Source organism: Pteropus alecto, unplaced genomic scaffold, assembly GCF_000325575.1.
Source record: "Pteropus alecto unplaced genomic scaffold, ASM32557v1 scaffold190, whole genome shotgun sequence".
NCBI lineage: Eukaryota > Metazoa > Chordata > Mammalia > Chiroptera > Pteropodidae > Pteropus > Pteropus alecto.
This window is the reverse complement of record NW_006430462.1, coordinates 3541146-3553761: the sequence shown is the minus strand read 5'-3', so window position 1 is coordinate 3553761 and position 12616 is coordinate 3541146. Positions and strand designations below refer to the sequence as shown.

General features: G+C 51.5%; 2 protein-coding genes and 1 pseudogene across 7 annotated transcripts in view; 2 read left to right on the top strand and 1 right to left on the bottom strand.

Moving 5' to 3' along the window:
- AP1B1 (adaptor related protein complex 1 subunit beta 1) overlaps positions 1 to 3045 on the top strand; it is a 47341-nt gene extending 44296 nt beyond the window's left edge. For 5 of the 6 annotated variants that reach the window (XM_006904885.3, XM_015591167.2, XM_025047433.1 and 2 more), the window contains 4 exons: positions 62 to 148; positions 247 to 401; positions 1110 to 1118; positions 2039 to 3045. In XM_006904885.3, coding sequence (XP_006904947.1) covers positions 62 to 148; positions 247 to 401; positions 1110 to 1118; positions 2039 to 2113 — 326 coding nt within the window. In that variant the 3' untranslated portion in view covers positions 2114 to 3045. The remainder of the gene's footprint in view (positions 1 to 61; positions 149 to 246; positions 402 to 1109; positions 1119 to 2038) is intronic. The other variant, XM_006904886.3, reaches the window with a different exon arrangement.
- A 6446-nt stretch (positions 3046 to 9491) lies between these two features.
- Positions 9492 to 9610, bottom strand: LOC112481064 (annotated as a pseudogene).
- Positions 9611 to 11985: 2375 nt separating this feature from the next.
- Positions 11986 to 12616, top strand: part of RASL10A (RAS like family 10 member A) — a 2305-nt gene continuing 1674 nt past the window's right edge. Inside the window, exon 1 of the mRNA XM_006904884.3 lies at positions 11986 to 12233. Coding sequence (XP_006904946.1) covers positions 12015 to 12233 — 219 coding nt within the window. The 5' untranslated portion in view covers positions 11986 to 12014. The remainder of the gene's footprint in view (positions 12234 to 12616) is intronic.

Here is a 12616-nt window from a genome sequence, read left to right as displayed (position 1 = left end):
GAGTATTATTGAGCAGGGCCACGAGTTTATCAGTCTCATCTTCTCTTTCTCTTCCCCGCAGACCGGCAGATGTTCCTGGCGACGTGGAAGGACATTCCCAATGAGAACGAGGCCCAGTTTCAAATCAGAGACTGCCCCCTCAATACAGGTAGGATTCCTGAGCACTTCCCCAACCCTGTCCATATTACCTCTTGCCTGTACCCTAGGCCCTCCCCCATTGCTGACTGGGGGCCTTTTGACACCCAGAGGCCGTGAGCAGCAGGCTGCAAAGCAGCAACATCTTCACAGTCGCCAAGAGGAACGTAGAGGGTCAGGACATGCTCTACCAGTCCCTAAAGCTGACCAACGGCATCTGGGTGCTGGCGGAGCTACGCATCCAGCCAGGGAACCCCAGCTTCACGGTGAGGGCCCCTGCTCCTGCCCTACCAGCCCCGGGGCTTCTACTTCCCTGTCGCGGGCAGCCTCTCCTACCCCACCTCCCTCCCAGGCCAGGGGTCAGCTCTGATAGGGGACACTCTAGCCTAGGTAGGCTGGAGTCCCTTTGAGCCTAGTGCAAGTAAGCATCAGAATTCAGTCACTGGAAAGGAACTTAGAAACTTTCAACTCAATGCCATCAAGTCATCCAGGTAAGACACCAAACTGGGTCTCACAATGAGTTGGACTAGAAACTTCTGTAAAATTGGGCCCTGTGAGGTGGCACAGTTGCCCGAGGCCTGCCTAACTGCGGTGCGGCACTGCTGGGCCCAGGCCCTGGCCCTCTTTTTCCTGCCTGCCTGAGTGCCCCACCTGGGAGGACAGTGATTCTGAGCAGCTCGTCCTTCCCAGCTTTTGATCAGACCCCAGTCAGGACACGGCTTCCACATAGTGCGTGGTTGTCCTGGAGGCTAAGCTGCTATTCCAGGCCCCAAAGAGCACCAGGCTTTGCTTCTCCCCCTGCACCTGAGTCTCTAGTAGGCATGGTCCTCTAGATGCTGCTCCCTGGGCCCTGCTGGCGGCGTTGGCTCTGTGGTTGGGCTGGGGCTGCTGGGGCGGCTTCGGTGGTAGTAATTTCCGTCTCCCTATGTTTGGTTGCTGCATGTCCACCTTCCCTGCTGGTGCCCGTGGTACAGGACTTGGAGGTTAGCAGATTGCTTTTCTCTTCCTCTTTCCCCTCCTTCCTCCCCAGCCACACCTCGCCCACCCTGTCTCCTGGCTTGGCTCCAGTGCATCCCCGGCTCTCCTGGCTTCACATCAACCTATTGGTCCCCAAATCCCGGCAGACATGCTTGCAGGTTGCAGGCAGGAGGGCATATTGCCCTCTGCTGACACCCCAGTGCTTCCCAACCAGGTGGCTCCAATTGAGGAGCTGATACCCCCACTTCCCAACACAAGGTGTACACAGAGCCCTTCAGGAGACCGGGGCCCCTTGGAGCCACTGCTGCTGATTTCCAGAATGCCTCCTGCTCCTCCGCCTTCCTAATTGCACCCTTCAGAAGCAGAGATTTTGGCAGAAGTGGTGGTGGCACTTGTCTCTCCTCTGCCTGTGCTCTCCAGGCTCATACTGCAGTCAGAGCTGAGACAAAGTTTCTAATGTACCTGCTTCCTGTGCAGGAAATCAGGAAGAACACCCAGCACCCCACTGTCTCCCAGAGCAGAGACCTGCTTCCTCCCAGCCCCCGTGCCTCCTCAAGGACCTCGGTTACCCATGGGCGGTAGGGATCTAGGCAGCTCAGCAAGGTGGGGGCCAGGCACTCCCTGACAGCCTCCGACTGCTGATTCACAATGCTTGCCACAGGGCCCGTGGTGGCTGGGCTGACAGCAGGTGTGTGGGCTGCAAATATATTTGGTCCACACCCAGCTGGCTGTGGCAGCCGCCCCCTCTCCTTCACCACACATCTGCCCCAGCCGCACTGCTGCCACAAGGCCACGTGTGCACACCACACTCTTCCATCTGGTTCCCATCCTCTCTGCCTTCCCCACGTGTTCCTTCCCAGCCTGGTAAATGACAGCCCAAGAGAGGAACCCCAGGAATGAGCACAACCCCTCTCTCCATTTGCAGCTGTCCCTGAAGTGTCGAGCACCAGAGGTGTCCCAGCACGTGTACCAGGCCTACGAGACCATCCTCAAGAACTAAGGCCCTGTCCGGTGCCTACCCCAGCCTTCTCCCAGCCCAGTGAGGAGTCCCCTGGGGTTGACAGCACCCCCATCTCCTGGGAGGGGCCAGGGAAGACTCCCAGCCACCTTGGGGCTCCCTGATCCTGACTGCAGGGCCTGCCCGGGTCCAAGAGCAGTGCAGCAGTCCTCCTGGAATGAAATTTCAGTGTACTCCCGAGCTCTGGGGCTCCCCTCTTCCATTGCTTCTGACACTTAGGGTCAGTTGAGAGGGGACCAAAGAGACAGCTAGAGCAGCTGCAGAAGCTGGACAGAGAGACCCAGTGTTCTGTTCCTTTTGCTGGGGGCAAGTGTGAGGTTCCCTCCTCAGGCTGCCAGCCTGGAAAGTGCCCTACCCCTGTCTCTCTTGGGTTGGTGTTAGCAGCCGTTTCCACTTCCCATTCTCTTGGGATGGCCCCTGCCAGGCTGTCCTGGCATGTGTGGAAGGTCCCCTTGGTATCCGGAGAACAGTTATTTCAGGGTCTGGGACTCCCAGGGCCTGTACCCCCACACCCTCCCTCCCTGCATCTGCCCCATGCTTGGGCCCAGTAGCTGTGCGAGTAGCGCCACAGCCTCCTGAGAGCTGACCTGCATGGTGAAGGCCAGGCAGAAGCTCCCAAAGCCCCTGCCTGGGGTCCTACTCCCCTGGCAGTTGCTCCCCAATTCTGCCCCTGAGGCCGGTCACTGCCTGTGATACATTCCTCTCTGTCCCCTGGGCTCCCAGAGCAAAGACAGGGCTGAGGGTTGGGGAACTAGTGCAAGTGGGTGCCTCCTGTCCAGGGTTTCTTTGGAGTTTCTCCTTAGTGTCTGCTGCCCTCCTCCCGGCTCCGCAAGTGTCAGTTATGTCTGACAGAGCATTAGGTTTTCCTGTTCCTGCTGTTTAATAATAAAGATTCTGCTTTTGGCAATCATGGACACTTTTTTCCCCTCTCCACCAAATTTGAAAACTGCTTCCAAGTGGTTGAGGATGGGCTGCCGAGCCCTGCAGTAACTATATCTAATATATATAAAGAGACTATATATTGTATGTTTACTCTTATTTTCAAAATGAGAAAGTGAATAAAAATGATGAGATCAAGCATGTCCCTGGCCAGTGTGTCAGGTCCTGCCTGAGACTCTTCTGGGCGGGGTCCAGAGTATCCTACAGTCCAGCGTCAAGGGCTTGAGCTGTGTGCCCAGCCCCTCCTCTGGCACTCTGAGGACCTTTCCCTCCACCTTTCCCTCCACCCTGCCCTTAAATACTGACTTTTGGGGCCTACTGGTCTCCCTGGCACCTCTCCTAGAGTAGGCATGTTTGATGCCTACTCTACCCAAGCAGATGCCATCACCTTTTGCTGTTGGCCTAGAGGGCTGACATCTGTTTTAGTTTTCCTCATCTCTCTGCCTTTAGGGAGGCTCCTGGGAGTGACTGTAGAAGAGAGAGTATGGGCAGGCAAAACAGGTAGATTGGCACCAGGCTTGTCTGGGCAGGCCGTTCCCCACCCTGCATCTTCGACTGGCTGAGTGGGGTACTAAGCTACAGCCGCCCCAGCTGTCACCAAGGACTCTCCATGTATCCCCAGTCCTGGCATTTTGTTGGCTCCCAGGAGAGGGCAGCCAGACCCTGGACAGGGCTCTGACAGGAGAGCTGCCAATGGGTTCTCAATGCCTTGCCGGCCGGTGGGCCATCAGCCTGCTTTGGAGGGAGAGGCAGCCTGGTGCCCTTGCCTATTTTAGCCACAGCCACTCCCTGCAGTCTGCCCACCTCTGACACATGTCTACCTTCCCAGTTGCCTGGGGACCAGGCATCATCAGGGGCACCTAGCCCTCTACTGCCCCACCTCTGACCCCTGGGTATTGCCATGCTGTCTTAGGGACCGCAGAATCTACAAACAACTAAGGCTGTTGATTGCACAACCCTAGTTGCCACATCACCTGAAGTCTCCAGGCTCAGAAGGCCCTGCACAAACACAGCTGGAGGCCCCTCTGGCTGTGGACTAGAGGAGCAGGGTTTTGAGCACTTGAGGAGAAAGACTCTCACCCTGGCCTGCCATGTCACCTGCTGCCCCTGACCTGCTGGGGGCCCAGCTTCCACCCAAACACCCTGTGAGTAGACTGCTGGCTCAGCCATCCAGAGACCTCAGAGCTTTCTGTGCCCACCCCTCCACCGCTAATGGCAGAAGAGTTGAAGTGTAGGGTGGTTATCCCCAGTGGGGTCATGATGGGCAACTTGAGGCTCAGGGCCAAGCACCTGGAATGAGGAGGAAGCTGATAAGAAGGGCTGGCCTGGTCATGGAACATCTTGGTTTCACCCTCCTAATTCAAGCTGTGCTCAGTCCTCAGGCGATCGTGGGCAAGACCTTATCATGATTTTGCCTCTCCTCCCACAGCGCCCAGCATGATGGGACCCAGAAGTCTTAATGTACTCAGGGAGAAATGGGCAGAGCATTCTCACACTCAGTTCCTCAAGCCTGGGTTTTACCACGTTGCTGTACCAGGAAATCATGCATCCGGGGCCACCATTGGGGGCCCAGACCTTTAGAAGAAGTGCATTAGGGGATATTCAATCTGTGCCCTTCGGCTTGTCCCTCCCTCACCTCAATGAGAAGCCTTCACGTGCCTCCTCCCCACCTCACGTGATACTCCCTGGTCCTAGTGTGCTCAGGCCTCCCCACTCTCAGGGCCTGATGCCTCTCAGGGACCTTGGCATCCTGCAGAAGATTCTCTAAGGTCCTAGACCTTCCCAGCCAGTTAGGGGAATTCAATGATAGCAGCCAGTTATTTCTGGAAAGTCCAACAAAAACCCAGGGGCCCAGTGGGTGCCCCTGTGTGCCAGCCACTGTGCTAAGGCCTGCAGCGTGACCTCATTTTACATTTTTTAATCTTCGACTAGTGGTTTGCTGTTTTTGTTCTTTTATGGAGAGAGTGATTCTAGACCATGGTAAGATCAGCCACACAAAGGATTGTGGTCTCTCTCCCACCCTTTCCCAGTTCTTAGTTTTCCTTCCTTAGAAGCAAACATTATTGCTGAATTTTGGGTTTTTTCCAGAAATATTCTATGCATGTATGCAAGCAAATCCATGGAGATATTTCCTTAACAAATGGTAGCACACTCTACACTACCAGCACTTTCCTTTTCTTACCTATGTACAAACACCCACCTCAGTATTCCTTGTGCAGATGGGCTGCCATTAGCCAGTACCAGCTGATGGACATACAGGCTGTTTCCATCTGCTGCCAGTCCAAGCAACAGTGCAGTGAATATCTTCCTACATAAACTCTTGCTCATGGGCACAAATGTAGCTGTAGGATCTAAACCCAGAATTGCTAGGCTAGAGAGTGTAACATTTTACATTTTATATTTTAGTTCTTTTGAAAAGATAATGCATTAACATGGTTCAAAACCCAAAGGCAAAAAAAGGATAGAAGTGAAAAATTCTTTATATTTCTCTCCCCAAAGGAACCAATGTTACCTTCCAAAGAGACTCAGTGATGTCTAATATGGTTTTTACCCTTTCAATACACAAATGGTAGCATGAAATACACCCTGTTCTGCACCTTATATCTTGGAGACTTTTCCAACGTCAGTCCATCATGGAGAGAGTCCTAATGGCTTTTTATAACAGCTGTGTGATGTTCCAGCGAATGGCAGTACCATGAACCGGTACCCCCACGATGTCCATTGAGTTGTCTACGGTGCTGTTAGTACAAGTAATACTGCAAAGAATATTCACTTTTATACATCGATAACTTCCTGAGATGGAAATTGCTAGGTCAAAGGTAGGTTTGTTCATAATTTTGATAGCTGTTGCTAAAAATTCTTGTTTACACTCCCACTAGCTAGGAATGAGATGCCTGTTGCCCTGCACTCTCACAAACTCAGCATATATGATGTGCGCCCAAATGATGGGTGAAAAATAGTGTCCTACTGTGTTTTAAGCTTGCCTCCATTCATGTATTTTTGAGCCATTTAAATGTCCTTTTCTTTGAGCTGTCTTCATATTTTTGCCCATTTTTTTAAATGGTTATTGGTCCTTTTCATCCTCATTTGTCATTATTTCTCCCCATTTTGTTACTGCTTTTTACTTTGCTGAAGTTTTTTTTAATGTAGTCTTCTTTTAATCTCTTCTTCTTTCTAGTACTTGTCTGATCTTAGTTTTTGCATTTTGATCCTGTTCCATCTGGGCTTTATATTAGGGATGAGGTAGGGATCCAAATTCCTCTTTTCCCAGATGGTTACCCAGTTGTCTCCACACAATTTACTGAATAATTCATGTTTTCCCACAGATTTTAAATGTCATTTTATCATATACTAAATTTCCACATATATATATGAGTACTTTTGTGGATTCTGCTCTGTACCAGAGAATTTGTCTATTCATTGGCCACTGTGTTTTTAAAAAAAGTATTGTATCTATATTTTCATTATTTATAGTGTCCTTTTATTTGCCTTCTTTGTTCCATTTGAACTTTAGAATTTGTCTTTTAAAAAGAACTGATGGTATTATTTTTATTTGGATCACATCAAATGTTTATATTAACTGATGGAGAATTGACATTCTTATAATGATGTCATAATATTAATATTTACATATAAATACAAGAATAGATGCCTTTGCATTGGTTCATGCTTTCTTTGATGTCTCATTGTAATGTTTTAAGTTGTCTTTATTAAAAGTTCTTGCATGCATATTTACTTTTTTAAAAACTAGCTTTATTAAAGTATAGTTGGCAGACAGTATTATATTAGTTTCAGGTATGCATCATGATGATTCAATATTTATATACCTTACAATGTGATCACTACACTATGTCTACTAACCATCTGTCACTGTGCAAAGTTATCACAATATTATTGACTATATTGATTTATTCTTGCATAGATTCATGAGTGTTTCCTATCTTTTGCTTCTTTTTATAAATGGGCTCTCTTTATTCTTTTCCACATATATTTATGAACTAAATATATATTTATAAATATATAGAAATGATATATAATAAAATAAATATCAAATTATATAATATATAATTTTCAACAAAAATACATAATTTATTCAGATTTTACTTAGTTTTGCCACTCATGTGCCGTTCTGTTCCCAGATCCCACATTCCATGTGGTTGTCATGTCTTCTGAGTTTCCTTTGGTCTGTGACACTTTCTCAGACTTTCATTGTTTTTCATGACCTTAATTTCAAGGAGTAGTGGCCAGGTATTTTCCAGACTATCCCTCCGTTTGGTTTTGTCTGATGTTTTTTTCATGGTGAGACTTGGGTTATGGGTTTTTGGAAGAAGACTTAGTGAGGTGCCTTTCTTGTTACGTCATCTCAGGGCTACACGCCATCAACATGACATCGTTGTCACATTAGTCTGGATCACTTGGCCAAGGTAATGTTTGCAGCTTTCTCTACTGCGAAGTTTCTTTCTCCCCCTTTCTGTACTCTGTTCTTTGGAAGCAAGTCGTAGGTGCAGCCTACACTCTGAAAAGTGAGCGGGGGCAGGGAGTAACAGCAAAAATTATTTGGAATTCTTTTGTAAGGAAGATTTGTTTCTTCCCCTACACTTATATATTAAATCATTTATGTTAGTTTGGAGTCATAGAAATCTATTTTATAATGTGGATTTAATCCAAAACCACATTATTTTGTTGCTTAAATTGTTCCAGCCTTGGCCATTGGGAACTCTTTCAGGTAGGCTCTTTTGTTTCTTTTTGTATATTCCTTACTTTCCGGCATTACGAGATGTTCCAGACTCATCTTGTATTTGTGCTGCCCCAGCTCTAGAATCAAACATTTCTCCAAGAATCCTAGTTCCTTTTATTGGAGGTGGTATTAGAAACCAAGATGTGGGTGCTGGGTGTGTTTGTTCCTCCTGGGGTGGCACTTCTAGGCCCTCTCAGCGAACAGAACAAGGAAATGCCTGTGTGCATTCTTACCCAAGTATACACGTGTGCTCCTCCATTATGTTTTGTAATTCGTAATTATTTGCATATAAAAATAAAATTGTTTTATATGTTCAAGTTTTGTCCCCTCTAGCCTTACTGAATTGTCTTGTTTTTCTCTTTGTATCGCCTCATTTCATCCTACAACTTTATGCAGTCAAGACCATTATTATCCCATTTAAAGAGAAGGAAACTGAGGCTCAGAGAGTTTGAGTAACTTGAACAGATGACACACCCTGCGAGAAGGTTTCAAACTCAAGAAGTCTCACTTCAGCAGCCTAGAAGCCCTGTCCCTGCTGCTTTCTTGTGTCCTGATAGCTGTAAGACCCACCCTGGCCTTCAGGAGGCTGAATGGGCAGTGGCATTATGATGGTGACCAAGGACCTATTATGTGCCAGGCGTCTGCACGGTAAGGGGTACCTGCCCCCCATTCAGGAACCAGGGAGGTGAGTTACTGCTGGGACAAGTAGCATGGAGCTGTGGTTAATGGTCAGGACAGACCATAATCGTCAATGCAATGGCCCAGATGGCTGGGCCAGAGGAGTCCAGAGCAAATGCCCCTGGGAGCTGGACACAGTCCAGGATACTTGACCCCAGAGAGTATCCAGAATCAGGCCAGCTGGGAAGAAGCTGTGTGGCAAAGGTTGGGTGGTGGGGGGCACCCACCTGGCTTTGGGAGGCTGTGGGTAATGAACTTGGGGATGCAGAGTTCCTTACCTGGTGCCTTCCCCTAGCCAGGCCCTCTTAACTGTCTCCCAGCCTACCCTACCTTCTGTGGCTAATTCTCCAGGGCTCAGCTTAGTTGTGTCTTCAGGCCTTTCCTGAGCCCCTATCCTTGACCAAGCTGGTACATCACTGGGGTTCCCTCAACCCTCTAAGCTTGCACAAGCCTAATGCTCCTGTTTCCATCTGCTGTGCCTAGCTGTATGTGTGTGTCTCTCACAAGCCGCAGAGGGCAGGCCATGTGCCCAGTGCCAGGTCTTATGTGCTGAAGGAGCACACGTGTGGATGCTCGGTGGGTGTTCTCTGGAGTACTGCATGGGAGGATATGAGGGCCATAGGAGTGGTGGTACAGCAGATAGCAGCCAGGCTGCCTCTCCTTGGAGAAGAAGTGAGGGGATTCATGAGAGAAACTCTGAAATTTACATTACATGTAGACAAGCAGCCCAAGGTCTCTCTGGCTTGCTAGTCTTTAGGAAGCTGGCACTGGCTGCCCACTTATGTCACAGCTCGGCTCAGTCCCCACAGTGACAGAGCTTCCACCTCAAAGTCCCTCCCCACAGGGCCACAGGCTCCAGCTGACCTCCTCCTGAAGCCTCTCTGGTCCCTGGACCCAGATGAAATTGGCTTCTCAAAAAGTCAGGCTTGGTGGCCCAAGGTCCTGGGTGCCAATGAGTTTTTTGTTTGTTTGTTTTTTGGTTTTGGGGTTTGGGTTTTTTTTTAATGCCTACAGCACCTGGTATTCCTAGGTGGTCTCCCATCCAAGTGCTAATCAGGCCCGACCCTGCTTAGCTTCCGAGATCAGATGAGATCGGGCACATTCAGAATGGCATGACCATAGACTTCCAATGCTTATGCTGCCACTTTCCTGCTAGAAAATTTGGGGCAAATCATTGCATCCCTCTGAGGCTCAATGAGCACACAGCTATGGGTCAGGGCTTTACACATCACAGGTCTTTGATAAATGAAAACTGCTAGTGATGCTAATGTGTTTCCTAGGGAACGTGTCACCCCTGCAGAGTCTATAGGACTTCATGGGAACTTTAGGACATTACCTGTCCAGGGTGTTCTCCATCATTCCAAAACTACGTACTGAGAAACCACACTGGAACTCAGATATGCACCCCCACCAGCCCTGTTGGCTGTTCCTGAAGAAGCCCTGCCCAACAAGGCACTCAATTCGAAAGTGAAGCAAGAAAGGTTTTCCAGAAGAAGGACACCCAGAGCTGGCTCCCAAGGGTGGGAGGAAGCAAGAGAGGGTGCTTCAGGCAGGGAAGTGGGCCCCGCTGAGGTCCTTTAAGGAAGACCAGTGTGATGTGTGCCCCACACCCTGCTGCTGGGTGCCAAAAGGAAGGGGGCCTTGTTCTCCAAAGGAAATGAGATGGCTCACAAAACCCATAAGCCTGAGAGGGAAAAATCAGGTGAAGGAAAAATTCATGGCAGGAAAGGAAGATGAAGTCAGGAATCTCCACTCACTGGGCTGGAAAACCTGGAACAACTGCCAGAAGCATCCACAAGTCTGGCTCTGAGCTCCCTAGTGGCTGAGGAGAAGAGTGAAAACGGACCCAGTTCCCTGATCCAATATGAGAGGATGAAAACACACCCAATACTCTGGACAAACACAAGCTGCTCCCTGGAGGATGCACCCCCTCCTCACTTCAGGGTTTAGCTCCTCCTCACCCCTTCACTTCCCCCAGGCTGGGATGTGCATGTTTGTGCTCTTACAGTTCCTGGATCCCAGGTGTTCTAGAACCTTCTCTCCTAAGGTAGAGCTTTAAAAAAAAAAAAAAACCATTTCAGCACTCTGGCAAGCAGTAAGGGAAACCCTTGGTCAGCACAGAAACAGAGAAGTCTGGTTTTGCCCAGTACCTAGGCATCTGGTCAGAGCCCTGTCTGCGAGGAGGAGGCAGGCAGAGGAGAGGGGAGCCGAACAAACCGAGACTTTCCAAGCCTGATGGAGAAGGAACTTCTCACCATCCCCAGGAAGGGAAGATCTGGGCTTTGAGGGAGCTACAGGTGGAGACTCAGGCAGAAAACTTGGCCATAGCAGTGAGAGAGGTGGTGTCGACCATTTCTGGATCTTTCAGCCTTGCTGGGACAGGGATTCGGGGCTGAGCTGCTGTGATCGGGTGTGTACTGGGCTTCACACCCTCTTTCCTGCCCTCCCTCCATGACTGCCATTTGACATATCGTTTAGTGCTGGCCATTTGCTCCTGTGGGCAGAGGAAGGTGGGAGGAGGGCTCCTAAGAGGAGACCACAAGGCTGCAGTTCAGGGGCCACCCATTGCCCTCCAACTTGGAAGAGTCCCCTCTCCAGCCTGTTTTCTCCTCGCAAACGGAGATACCAGGTTGAGGCTGTAAATTCAAGGGTCACGTAGGTAATTGCTTAGTAAAGGGCCCTCTGCTTTGCAGGTTCTCAAGAAATGGTGTCTGGTTTTGATAGATACGGAGCAGAGCGCCAGCGCAGTGCGGCTACTCCCCCAAGGTCACACAAATGGGGCCGGATCCGACCCCAGGCGGCCTGAGTCCAGTGGGCCGGGGTTTGTCTGGAGCCAGCTTCGGGGAGCGGAATTTGGAGGAGCGAACGCGGACGTGGGCGGGAAGGGCTTCTATTTTGGAGCGGGTGAGAGGGGAGCGCCGTGCGCGGGGGGTGCTGGGTCCCTCCCTGGGCTCCATGCGCCCCAGTCACCTTCCCGCGACCCTTCCCGGGAGGGGCGTCCCGAGCGAGTAGGGGGAGGTGGGAGGGGCGAAGGGCGGTTACCTCATCGCCGCCTCTGGGAGGCTCTGCTCGCTCGCTCGCGCCGCCGGCTGGGGCAGCCACTCCGGGCGCCAGAGCGAGAGAAGGACGGAGGAACGGAGTCGCCGAGAGGCACTGCTGACCCCCGAGCTCCGCTCCGCTGCGGGACCCTCGCGGCGAGGAGGTCGGACCTTGGTGCTCTGGGCTGCCCACGGCGCCTCCAGTCGCGCTGCGGGGTGGAGGTGGTGTCTGCGCGCGGCGCGCCGGGTCTGTTCTCTCCGAGCTTCGGCATCCCCGGAGCTGCTCGTGCGTCCGCCGTCGGCCTTCTCGGCTGTCTGCCCTCCCACTGCCAGCCCAGTCGTCCGGCCTGGCCTCTCCGGGCCCTGGATGCTCCAGGGGCGATGAGGAGCGCAGCAGAGCTGGGGCGCACGGGGCAGGGCGCGCGGGGCGCACGGCGCGGCGCCGGCCCATGAGGCTTCTCAGCACGGGGCGCGGCAGAGCGCGCGGGCCATGGGGGGCAGCCTACGGGTGGCCGTGCTGGGCGCCCCGGGTGTGGGCAAGACGGCCATCATCCGCCAGTTCCTGTTCGGTGACTATCCCGAGCGCCACCAGCCCACAGACAGACCGCGCCTCTACCGTCCTGCGGTGCTGCTCGATGGCGCCGTCTACGACCTGAGCATCCGCGACGGTGACGGCGCTGGCCCGGGTCAGAGCCCCAGGGTTCTAGAGGTAGCGGCTCCAGGGGCAGAGGGGCGTGTGAGGGTGTGTGTGTGTGGGGGGGGAGATGCTCGGTTCACACGTGCGTGTCTGCATGGACAGCCCCAGGGTGCCCAACTGCTTTTATGGATTGAAGGATGAATGTGTGCCCTGGTGTTTGTGTGTCTCATCCCTTCTCACTGGCTTGGAGGTGCACCAGACCAGGCCTGATGTCGGGTGATTTTTGCAAAGTGGCTTTTTCTCGCTGACATAAGCGCCTCTATATCTGCTTCCACTGGTGGGTCTGGATCAGTGTGTGGCGAAGCATGCTTGTGCTTCCCTAAAGGGTGAGCTTTATGTGTCTGGGGCCTTGAGCAGAGCCACAGTGCAAGAAGTTGAGGCTAGACGTAGGGGTG